Source organism: Vitis riparia, chromosome 11 (genome assembly GCF_004353265.1).
Source record: "Vitis riparia cultivar Riparia Gloire de Montpellier isolate 1030 chromosome 11, EGFV_Vit.rip_1.0, whole genome shotgun sequence".
Taxonomy (NCBI): Eukaryota; Viridiplantae; Streptophyta; class Magnoliopsida; order Vitales; family Vitaceae; genus Vitis; species Vitis riparia.
Window position 1 is genome coordinate 12,703,044 of NC_048441.1, and position 12,074 is coordinate 12,715,117.

General features: G+C 33.6%; 1 protein-coding gene across 2 annotated transcripts in view; it reads right to left on the reverse strand.

Moving 5' to 3' along the window:
- The window catches only part of LOC117925044 (protein ENHANCED DISEASE RESISTANCE 2), a 130,202-nt gene that overhangs the window by 9,722 nt on the left and 108,406 nt on the right, over positions 1-12,074 (reverse strand). For both annotated transcript variants that reach the window (XM_034843854.1, XM_034843855.1), the window contains exons 19-21: positions 10,490-10,633; positions 10,308-10,403; positions 6,302-6,403 (exon numbers count right to left, since the gene is read on the reverse strand). In XM_034843854.1, the coding sequence (XP_034699745.1) occupies positions 6,302-6,403; positions 10,308-10,403; positions 10,490-10,633 (342 nt within the window). The remainder of the gene's footprint in view (positions 1-6,301; positions 6,404-10,307; positions 10,404-10,489; positions 10,634-12,074) is intronic.

The window sequence follows — 12,074 nt, forward strand, 5'->3', positions numbered from 1 at the left end:
TATAAGTAATTAGAAAAACTCTTGGAATCATGAGCAATTGCAAAAAATCCCTACAATTATGAGTAATTGTTAAAACACCCTTGAATTTATGAGTAATCATAAAAATATCCCTGAAAATATGCTACCATAGCCTCCTTGTTGCTGCTATCTGGAATGAGTTTGGAAACTTATACTTCACATTTTTCCAAACTACACACGATACCAAATGGGTATGCTGCCTATTCTCAACATCAAAAGACATCTACCTGGAAAAGCCTCCTAGCATGATTAGAATATCGACTTTGCTTCTCCTCCCATAATTCCATGCCACCATATCCTTACACAAGTTACTAGTTTCCACCCCAAAATCACAACTCTCATTACCATAAAAGGTTTCACTAATAGATGCCAAACTACTATATCCGATCTTCACTTTCTCCACAATAGGGCACAACTCATTTCACTCAATCGGGTATTTTCCTTTTCATTCTAAACCATCCCATAAAAGATTCCTCTGAAGCATTCCAACCCTCTTACCATTGGATTAGAGACTGAAAATGCTACACAATAAGTCATTGTGCGTGCAATGGAAGATAATCTCAATGGAAAGCTAAGAAAAGAAATCCAAAAACAACATAAAGTGAAAGCTTGGACATCCATTTCCATGGTCCCACCCCAAGTCGTAGGAATTAGCTTACTCTTCTACATGTCCACTTTCAACCCCAATGTTGCCTCAAAATGTTCTAATATGCAACCAAGGGAGATTTCCAACTCTAAGAGAATAAATTTCTTGATTTCAGTTTGTACATACCCACATATTTATACAAATATTCTTAGCACTAAAAAATATAAACTTTCCCAACCTAATTCTATCAAATCCCCTTGGTTACGGGATTGTCCTAATCCTCTCCTTAATGACAAAAATATACAATTATAATATTTCCTTATTACATTCTTCCACCCTTCCCTTCAAGCTAGTGAACAGATGTTTTTCATTCCCAACTTGGATATATTTGCTTGAAATGTTGTATTGCTTAAACCTTTGGTGAGTATATCTACAAGTTGATGGTTAGTAGATACATAAGGAGTACAAATCAACTCACTATCTAGTTTTTCCTTAATAAAATGTCTGTCTATCTCTATGTGCTTCATTCGATCATGTCGCATTGGATTATGTGCAATACTGATTACAAATTTATTATTGTAGTAAAGTCTCATTGAGCCATTCCATTTAATCTTCAAATCTTCTAAAATTATCTTCAAACATAGTAGTTCACAAACTCTTTGGGCCATTGCGCAAAATTTTGCTTTTGTACTGGACGTTGCCACCAAACTCTGTTTCTTACTTCTCCAAGTTACCAAATCCCACCAAGAAAAATGAAATACCTAGTGGTTGATCTTCTGTCAACCACAAATCCAACATAATCTGCATCTATGTAAACTTCAAATACTAGTCTCGAGTTTTGTTTAAATGGAATGCTCTTTCCTAGACACCCCTTAAGGTATTATAGCACTCGGTTAGCAGCTTGTAGATGAACCTCTTTTGGATTGTGCCTGAACTAACTAATCACACTCACAACATATGCTATATCTAGTCTTGTGTGAGAGAGATAAATGAGTCTTCCTACTAGACGTTGTTACATCTCTCTATCTACCATAACATCTTCCTCAACCTCTCCAAGCTTATGATTAGGATATATAGGTGTGCTTACTAGTTTACACACCAACTTCCTTGTTTTCTTGAGAAGGTCCGTTATATATTTCTGCTGAGAAATAAAAATTCCCTACTTAGGATGAGTAATAACTCTTCAATCTCAAACTCCTTGGTCAAGCATTGCCTCAAAGTTTCTCTCTCCTTTTCATTATTTCTTGTCACAATGATGTTGTAACTCTCCCTGAATCTAAATGTTTGATGAACAATGAATGATCTCCCTGACTTTGTCTGTATCCCATATTTTTCATTACTTTAACAAACCTTCCAAGCCATGCCTTTGGAGACCGTTTTAGGCCGTATAGAGCTTTCTTTAGTTTACACACTTTTTTAGCAGCTAGATCATTTCCAAATCTAGGAGGGACTTCCATATAAATCTTTTTTTCTAGATTTCCGTTAAGAAATGCATTTTTGACATTGAACTGTTATAGATCCCAGTTATAATTTGCTGCCAATGATAACACAAAATTCTGATAGTGTTCATCATAGCAAGTAGGGCAAATGGCTTTGATACCATGTAGAAGAAGAGTGATGGAAGGAATACAAGTAAAAAATTATTTTTCCTTTCTTTTATTTTTTCTTGAAAAATATACAAGAGCTCTTAGTTAAATAACTCTCTTGCCCATAGGGCTCAGGGAATTGTGTTAGAGCTTGATATGGGTGCTAGGTGGTCGCAATAGTGGCATCAAAGGTCCAGTACTCTTAAGTACGTTGGACGTCCAACACTCTTGATTTCCAATGATATCTACAATGTAAGGAATGCCCGTAGGAGGAAATTTTTTTTTTAGCAACGATGATGGCGCAATTCCTTTTTTGTGATGAGTTTGTGACAGTGTGAGGGTGGAAGTTTGAGGGAAAGAGAAGGCTGATGGAAGGAAGGCCCAAGGGTGACGGCGAGGTTGAGACGAGTTGCGACGTGATCTCCGTGGTGCGACAAAGGTGTGCGGCAGAGATAGAAATGTCTTATAGTAGTGATGATGATGGCGTGATGACAACGACGTTTGCGATCTAGGTTTGTTGCGATGGCTTGACTCAGACAAGATGAAACCTTAAAGTCGACAATGAAAGTTGACTCTTCTGGTCTTCAACTTGGCAATGAAGGCCAAAAAGAAATTTTCTTCTCTTCCTAAACTTAGGAGCCCAAGGCTATGATACCATGTAGAATTTAAAGAAGAATTCGAAGGTAAGAGAATAAATTTATTCCTTGATCTCAATATGTACATACCCACATATTTATACAAATATTCCTAACACAAAAAAATAGGAACTTTCCCAGTCTAATTCTATCAAATCCCCTTGATTGCGGGATTGTCCTAATCCTCTCCTTAATTACAAAAATATACAACTATAATCTTTCCTAATTACATTCTTCCACACTTATCCATTCTAAAAGCCTTTCTATTGCCCCAAATATCAATTACTAAAAGCATCCATATTATAATAAACCGAAAATGACACTATCTACAAATCCATCAATTCTAGAGCCTAAAAGGCATATCCTGATTGTAATAACCAGGTAGGTATCATAGATGCTGCATACACACAATCATGCTATATTTGATGGGATTGTTCAATATATAAGGCACTTTTGGCCTTTGAATCTGAGAATTGTAATACTTGCAGAGAAAAAGACTAGTAGTAATGCCTTGTTGAGGAAGTGTTTAAGAAGTAGAATAGGAGGAAGATTGATGGAGAACAACCTAGAGATCAATTGAAATGGAGAATGAAAGAGCATGAAGTTCTAAGGCCCTCCCTTTTTATTTGTAAAACTTTTAACCAACCCTTATATTTTATATTCCCGAATTAGAATTCTTTAAATACTATAATATTATGCTATACCTCTAAATAATCCCAAATTTCTTCTACTTTTCCATGTTTCACCCCACATTAGTAAAAGCCTTTTGAATTACCTGGTCAAACAATAGAACTTTACTAGATTTTGTCCCAACCAAATATTTGAAAATTAAAATAAAAGAAATTGTTTGAAAATTAACAAATAAACATGTCTACACATGTGTATTTGTCCAGTTGTTTCCTTTGGGTTTTTCCATGTTAGACATTGTGTATCCTCATCTAAAGTCATTCTTGTGTCTACATCCACAAATCATAAGTATGATACTTTTATTTTACTGAAACATATTTATTTTTGGTAGGGTATAATAGAGTTAACATAAAAAAAAGTTAGCAATCATGGTATGGGCAATCCAAGAGAAGATTATAATGTTTGTTACAGTCCAAAACAGGTTGGACAATCCCCGCCTGCCTAATGAACACAGGGGGGCTCTTATTCTGTTGTTAATCTTGAAGAATCTCTAGAAAGTGTGGTCCCTGTTTTAGTGTTGCACCAGTTGGCCCTTAGAGAAAAGGGTTCAGGTCCAGAAACTAGGGGTGTAAAAAGGTGTGGTTGGGTCTGTTTTTGAAGAAAAAAATTAGTCAAACCAACATCATCAATTTATGTTTGAATCAAAACTGAACCGACCTTTTAGTGATGGAAAATTCAAATCAAACCAAACTTGATTAAGGTCAGTTTGGTCTAGTTTAGATGAACCGTTGGATACAAGTTAATTTAGACCTTAAGTCTAATTTGTTTTTAAAACTAATAAAAATCAACTTGGATATGAAATTCAAAATACCATTTAAATTTTTTAGCCCAAAATATAATGAATGCATTTAAAAATTAATTTGATCATAGTCCAAAAACAATGAATTATTGTCATAGAGTCTAACGTAAAAGAGGTCATAGAATATTGAACAATTATATAGAAGTTCAGAATGTCGGTTTGGTTTGATTTTTATTGGTTTTAAGATAATGTAACTGAAAACCAAACTGACAAAGTTGGTTTTCAAGATTCTCAAACCAAACCGTACTTTATGGTTATTGAAAACTGAATCGATACGATCAGTTTTAGTTGGTTTGGATCAGTTTTTCGGTTTTACTTACACCCTTACTAGAAACTATAGACAGTCAAGAAATCTCAATCTAGGCAAACTCCAAATATCAAACCTTCAGAAAATCCTTTGGGATGACTGAAAAAATTCAAGAAGGAAATTATGGCCTTAAAAGTGATAATAGATAAGGGTTCAGCAAGCTCTGTCCCCTTCCATGAAAAGGAAAAGAAAGAGAGCAAGTTCACAAAGGAGACGGAGTTTGGAAGCTGGTTTGTTTTGTGAATTATGATAGTGGTAGAGATTTGGTTCTGGCTAATGAGGATGAAGCTAATGGTTGGTCCATTGTTAATGTTGATGAAGAAAGCTCCAAATAATTTCTTGGAGTGTGGGGTCTAAATCATTTGAGTAGGAGGATGAAGCTCTAGTGCAGGCAAAGAAACTTACAGGTTGAGTATGTGCAGGGCATTGGGGGGTGGATGACTTCTCATTGAGGAATTGCATTGCAATATTCTGAACTAAAACTTGGTGTAGGGAGGAGGGCCTTTGAAAGATAGATGCCCATTCTTGTATGATTTAGGAGTTCGTAAAGGTGCTTGAGTGGTGGATTATGGGATGGAAGATGGAATCTCAGCTTCAGAAGAGATTTCTCTAATCAGGAGGAGGTTATGGAGTCCTTGCATTTATTGATTCCTTTCAAGGTGATAGGTGGGTTAGAGGATAAATTGATTTGGAATGTTTCTAAGAAGGGTATATTTCCAGTAAAATCATATGCTACAAGTCTTTGTTGTCAAGTGAGATATATAAAGAGATTTGCATACCAAGGAAACCCTCCAAGGTGAGGTTTCTTGTTAGATTAACTTATGAAAAGAAGTTGGACTTTGGTTAATAGGTGTTGCTTCTGCAAACAGGGCATAAAATCAGCTGAGGATATTCTTGTCCATTGCAAATGGACTCTTCATCTTTGATCCTTGGTGTTTTCTTTATTCAACATGTTCTGGTTGCTTCCTAGGTCTGCAAAGCTTCAAGACTAACTCCTTTATGTTTGTTTTGGATGATATGGAAGGAGCAACATAGAACTTTGGAACATGTTAAATGCTCACCTCTAGCAATGAAATTCTTCTTTGAAGACGTTACTTATGAACTGTAGTAGGGTCATAGGGTCTCCCAGTCTTTCCTTGATTTTGTGGATAGTTTGGGTTAAGAAAAGTGGTTCATCTGTGAATTTTGCCATTATCTATCTTCTTTTTGGCCTCTGGGTGCCTTGCATACTTCTAGTGCATTCGAGTTGCATCCCTTCTTCCTGCTAGGCTATTTTAATATATTCTCAGAAGCTATGAGACCTACGCACTAATCTCATCCATTTATTTGCCTATAAGAAAAAAGGTCTAAAATTTCTCAAAATGTTCATCTCTAAAATGAAGAATAAGAAAAAGCAACAAAATGAGACAGTAGTACTTGAACAAAAAGCAACACCCTGACACAGTTAAAATGCCTATTTAAACTATCAAAAGCTCAAGTACATACTGCAAGAAGAACACAAGCTCATACCAGAAGAATAGTGCTTCCACAAAATAATGACAGCAAAAGGCAGAAACCTCCACTATGAGGATCAAATAAAGCTCAAAAACCATCCACAATCTCAAGTCCATACAAGAGAGCACAGGTCCATACCAGAAGAACAGGGCTTCTTTCACAAAGTACTGAAAGCAAGAAGGCACAAACCTCTATTAAAATTGCAAGATCCACCACTATGCTTGTGACATACCCCAGGACAAGACCAATGATACTCCTTGCTACTGATGATGAGCCAATATCTACATCAATCTGCATCATAGTGGCATTTGCCAATACTTTAGTAAATTGAGGGAACAAAAGTAACAAGTAGCAAAACAAGCCATAAATGTTGTGTGGGGGTGGGGTGTGGAGCTTGCACATGGGCTCAAAACAATCAAGTGATGAAGTTTGAACTCATGGCCTCTAGTTAAACTTGACTTTGATACCATGTTAAATTACCAATTAACCTAAAAGCTTAACTGTTAGGTAGTGGGCCAACAGTATATATCAAGTTTAACTGGGGTAATGCCCTAGCATGTAGGAAACATAGAATATTATCACATGAGATTCGCTTCAAGCAAAGGTGAAAAGATTTAGGTGGTGTTTGTTTGTTTTTTATTTTATTTAATTCTAAATAGAACTTAAAAGTAAAAAGTGCTTAGTAGTGTTAAGTATTTGGTTGTTTGTTTTTATAATATTTTATTTCTATTAAGCATTAAAAACTAAAAAAAAACCAATATGCCACTTTTCTATTTAAAAAAGCCAAATATTTTGGCTTTTTCTATTTAGTCAAAAACTTATAATAAGTTATAAAAAAAGTAGAAAAACAAGCAACTTAAAATCCGAAAACAAATTGCTTTCAGCAAAAAGTAATAAAAACAAGCATCCTCTTAGTCAAATGCTTAAGCACACCTGATTCTAAGCACTACTATGGTAAAACAAAAGAAAATGAAAATATATAGGTTCCACATGACACTATCATGTATTTTTAAGACCTAGTGCTTGACGTATTACCTGCAAACAACTGAAAGAAGATTTTTTCTGAAATACAACAGCCTAACATAAAAAGCATATAGAAATTGATTCCAGGCCTAAGAGGACACTGCAAAAGAATTGGTACATGAAAATCATATACAAACTGATTTCAGGAGTAAAATAACACTGCTAAAGGACTGGTTAGTTTTGATGACTAGTGCTTCATGAGACCCAGCTCTGGCTATGGTGTAAGCCAGTTCTTGCTCAACTTTGTAGTTGAGTCAAAGCCCTGGGCCTGGTGAGAGGATGTTGAAACTACTATAGAGACCTCAGGTTTAGTTATGCTCACTAATGGAAGCCTTAGGTCTAGTTCTGGAAGCACTACTTTTCCCTTTCCAGCAGCAATCATTAGGAATTCAAATTGTTTCTAAGTTTCAAAAGAAAATTTTGTAGAAGAGGTATTTAGATAGCCAAGCCATACACTGCAACCACAAAAAGTACCTCTAGCTGTATTGATCCAAGTCATGTGAAGATGTGTGAGAGCTCACATTTTCAAGGTTCGGTAATGAAGCTTTTATCTGTACCATGGCCCTTTATAAATTTCTTCTTCCCCTTGGCATATATAAAAACCCAACCCACAATTTTGCTCAGCCTCTGCCTACATCATGCAAACCAACCCCACTTCCCTCCCTCCATATTCCACTCTAGAGAATTGAAGGCCCAACAAAGAACCTGATCTATTTTTTCATTTAGATATGAATTAGAATATAACTTAAGAAACCTTTTAACAGAACTTAAGTTAAATTCTCTAGTTTCAGTTCTTCGTGGAGCCCCTGGTTCTGATTAAGACAACACACAAGGAGCATTATGAATTCTCACAGTGATATAATTATCATCACATCTGGAGAGACAAAGCCATAATCAATTTGGCGGAACTGAAAAGGAGCATGCTGGGCCTAGCAATAATTTGATCATGTCTATCATCAATAATACAGCTCCAATTGTTAACATCGTTAATCTCTCATCTTCTAGTCAATGCTAAAAGCATCTATCATCCTGGTGAATGGACTCACTTCAGTCAAATGGGAGTAGAAAGTCAAGGAAACAACACCAAGGAGAGAACATGAAAGAGAAAAGAGAAATAGGTTAAGTGTACCTGGTTAAGATTTGTAGGATGCTTAGTCCCAAGTAGTCAAGTCAACCAGTATCAGAATAATATTTAAATTACCTAGGAAGCTTAAGACTTGTAGTACCTGGTTACTTTTACTTATTTATGTGTTTTCATTTTCTAAGGGCAGCAAGTTGTGAAGACACTGAAGTCTTATTAGGATAAATAGGAGGGACAAATGATGGAGAGAGATTTTTTGTCTTTTGCTCTAAATTTTCAATCAATGAAAAATCCCTTCTTGAGAGTTTCTATGGTGGATTCTAGGTTTTCTTAGGTTAGATGTGTTCTATCCTTTTACGTTCTTGCTTTGTGTTACGTCAATAGGAATGGTTTTTTGATGGGCTATATTGGTTTAAATGGTAATGGGTATTTAATAGGAATTTGGGTTATGAATAAAGGGTATTTTGTCTTTAAATGGATTGTAAATATTTGATAGGTATTTATGTTTAGATGGATAATGGGAATTTGATATAAATTGGGATTATATGAAATGGATAATGGATATTTGGGTTTGTATGAAATAAATAGGATATGAATATTAATAAAAAAAATTGGAAATTAAAATGGATAGAAGCATAAAAGAAGCATATTTATCTTTTAAATATGCTTATTGAAATAAAAATAATAAAATTCTTGTTTTTTATAATTTGTTATTTTGAATATATTTGAGAGGAATAATCATGTTTATTTTTTTAAAAGACAATTCATGGTTGTATTTTTTAATGGTTGAAAATATATTTAAAATTTTTAAATATTTAATTTAAACAAATTTGTTATAAAAAAAAAAAATTCCTTTTTTATTTTCCCATCTTTTTTTAAATAAAAAAAATATTAGTATGAGGTGATTAAATAAAAAGGTTTTAAAACTCTTTAACATTATTATAAATCATTCCAAAGGCATACTTTTATCATTATTTGGATAATGTTACAAGTAATAGAAGTTTCTTTTATTGATCTTTTTTAGTGTATCCAATTGTATCTATTTCTGCAATAATTTTCATAATTTTTTAAAGAATTTTTTGAGCTTTTAAACTAGGACTTTTTTTGTATTGATCAATACTAATCTAAGATGCCAAGACCAATGTGCCTTGGGACCTCCCAAGTCAATGCCTGATACCATTACATTGAACCATGCACAAAATACAACAGAACTGCAAATTCAGGATTCAAAAATCCTTAAATGCCAATTTACCCAGAGAGAGAGGGAGCGAGCAAAAGAAGAACATTCAGAATTGCTAAAAGGGAAAGTTGTGAAGCCTGAGAGGGCAACAAATGAGAAAGAGAAAACTCTTCAAGACACATAAAACACAATAGAACTGCAAATTGGGGATTCACAAATCTTTAAATACCAATTTGCCCATTTTGTATAGAGTGATGATACAAATTAAAACTAGAACTTATGAGATTAAGGTTAAGATTAGGAAAAAAGGTGGAAGAAGAAAGGAGAAAAAGAAAGTATAGAAAAGTTTAAAAAAGTGGAAGAAGAAAGGAGAAAAAGAAAGTATAGAAAAGTTTAAAAAAGTGGAAGAAGAAAGGAGAAAAAGAAAGTACAGAAAAGTTTAGATTTGCGTAACTTCACTTGCCTATACCTCTTCACCTATTTACACTATTAACCAAGATAAAAATAACTAATATCAATTAACTAATAAATTAAATAACTCTCAAGACAATAGAATAGATTTTAACATTATGAATGCACTAAGTCATATATTGACATACACAATGATAGTACCATAAAAATTGGGAAGAAATTTTCTTTTGTTCTTCTTCTTTACAAAAAAATAAAAATAAATAATGATAATAAAAAAAATTCTGGCCCTGTAGTTAGGTAAATGTGCACTTCAGAAAATAGCTAATAATAGCAATAAAGTGAAAAAGAGGAGTTCCAGAAGAACAAGAGAAAGCAAAACCAGGTGAATTCAAATTATTTGGTATTTCCAACATAACACAGTTCAAATAAAATCTACATGGTGATAACCTGAATGAGAAGCATATAGGTAACAAAAGCAGAGGCTGTTGGGAATATATTACCTCCAGAAAATTGTCTTGTCTGAGGTATTTGCAGGTCACTGCTTTCCCCAAGAGGCAAGCTTTTGTGCCAACAGCGCGCTTGACCATCCAATAACCCTGTGCACATTAAAAATCATTAGCTACTCAATACCATGGAAACTTAGTCACAAGTATAGACTTAATACTTGAAAAAGAATTTATACCTCCATGATACTTGGAATGAGTTTGAACCTTGAATCTCGAAACATGTCAGTTCCATCCACAAATTTACCCAATAAGGAATTTTTATTCACTGGCCTGTCAGCAGCATAGTAGAGAACCAGACTATAGTTTGGTTTTGCTGGAATCTGACACCGTAATACCAAAAATGTGATCTATTTCTGAGTGGTCAAACAGAAAAACTTAGCACACAAATATATCAAGACACAAAATTGATAAGCCTTTATAAACAATATCAGTAGGATGTCTGACCGATAATAAGTTTCGGTCAGTCAGAATTTCTTCTTGCCTTCTAGATCTTCAAAAAGTATAAAATTTTTAGTTATGATAATATTATTGAGAAAATTCTGGTGACCGATTAGGTGAGTTTTCAGAATCATTTCCCCATTCCATCTTTCAATATTTGTAACACGTGATGGGGCAAGTGATTTCTCCATTTCCAATTTCCAAGTATCTTCTGAGTTATGAGAACTAGAGATTCTTTTATTTCTTCTATCTAAAACATTTCCTCTCCCTCTCCCTTATGGAATTTCAATTTCTATAGCAGCCTTTCTGATCAGGAATTGGAAGAGCTAGTGAAGAATAATTAGAACAAAAGGAATAATATTTTTCTCCCTTTTCATTCTGTAGTGACAAATGTACACTCAAGGATGAAAATATTGCAAACTGACTAAATACCGGTTGCTGGATAATACGGAAAATTCGGGAAATATTGGATAGAGTTTGGGAAAAAATATTGATGGGATGGAAATTGATGAAAACTCACGGATATGTTATAAAAAATTCCAAGAAATAATAAAATAAACATTAATACATATATTGAAGCTATTTTATTGAACAAAACAATATATATATTGAAAATTTTGAAGGGGAAAGACTTTTCTCTTCATTGAATTAAAAACTAAAATTAATTACATCACATAAATAGACTTGGCAAGAGTTGAGATCTCCCACAAATCTTTCGACTGCATTAGCTAATGAAATATAACAACTAACTCCTAAAAATATAGAAACAAACAAACTTCCCTATCTTAAACAATTTGAATTTAAAATTCAAATTTTATTAAACAGAAAAAAAAAAAACTAGAAAAACTCCTAACTTTTAGCTCTAGCTAACTCCTAACTTTTTGACATACACACACAAACACATACACACACATACACACACACACACACACACACACACACACATATATAGAGAGAGAAAGAAAGACTTGAAAACATATTTAACACTAAAATGATAATCTATCTAGTTTGGATGTATTTAAGGATATAAAAAATTATGACATATGTATGCTTATTTTATAAAAATGTTTATAGTTTTAATTACAAGTTTATGTTGCTCTAATATTTAATTCCTATGCAAAAGATATAAAAAATGTTTATCAAAGAAGATTATCGTAATGGTTTTTATATTTTTAATGATAGTTAAATGGAATTTGAAAATAAGATAACTAAAATTAATTTACTCACTAAATTTTTAGTTTAATATTTCATTGTCTACATTTATATATTAAAAGGCTTAGAGACACAAAGTAAGGCATACATACATATATATATATTTGAGCC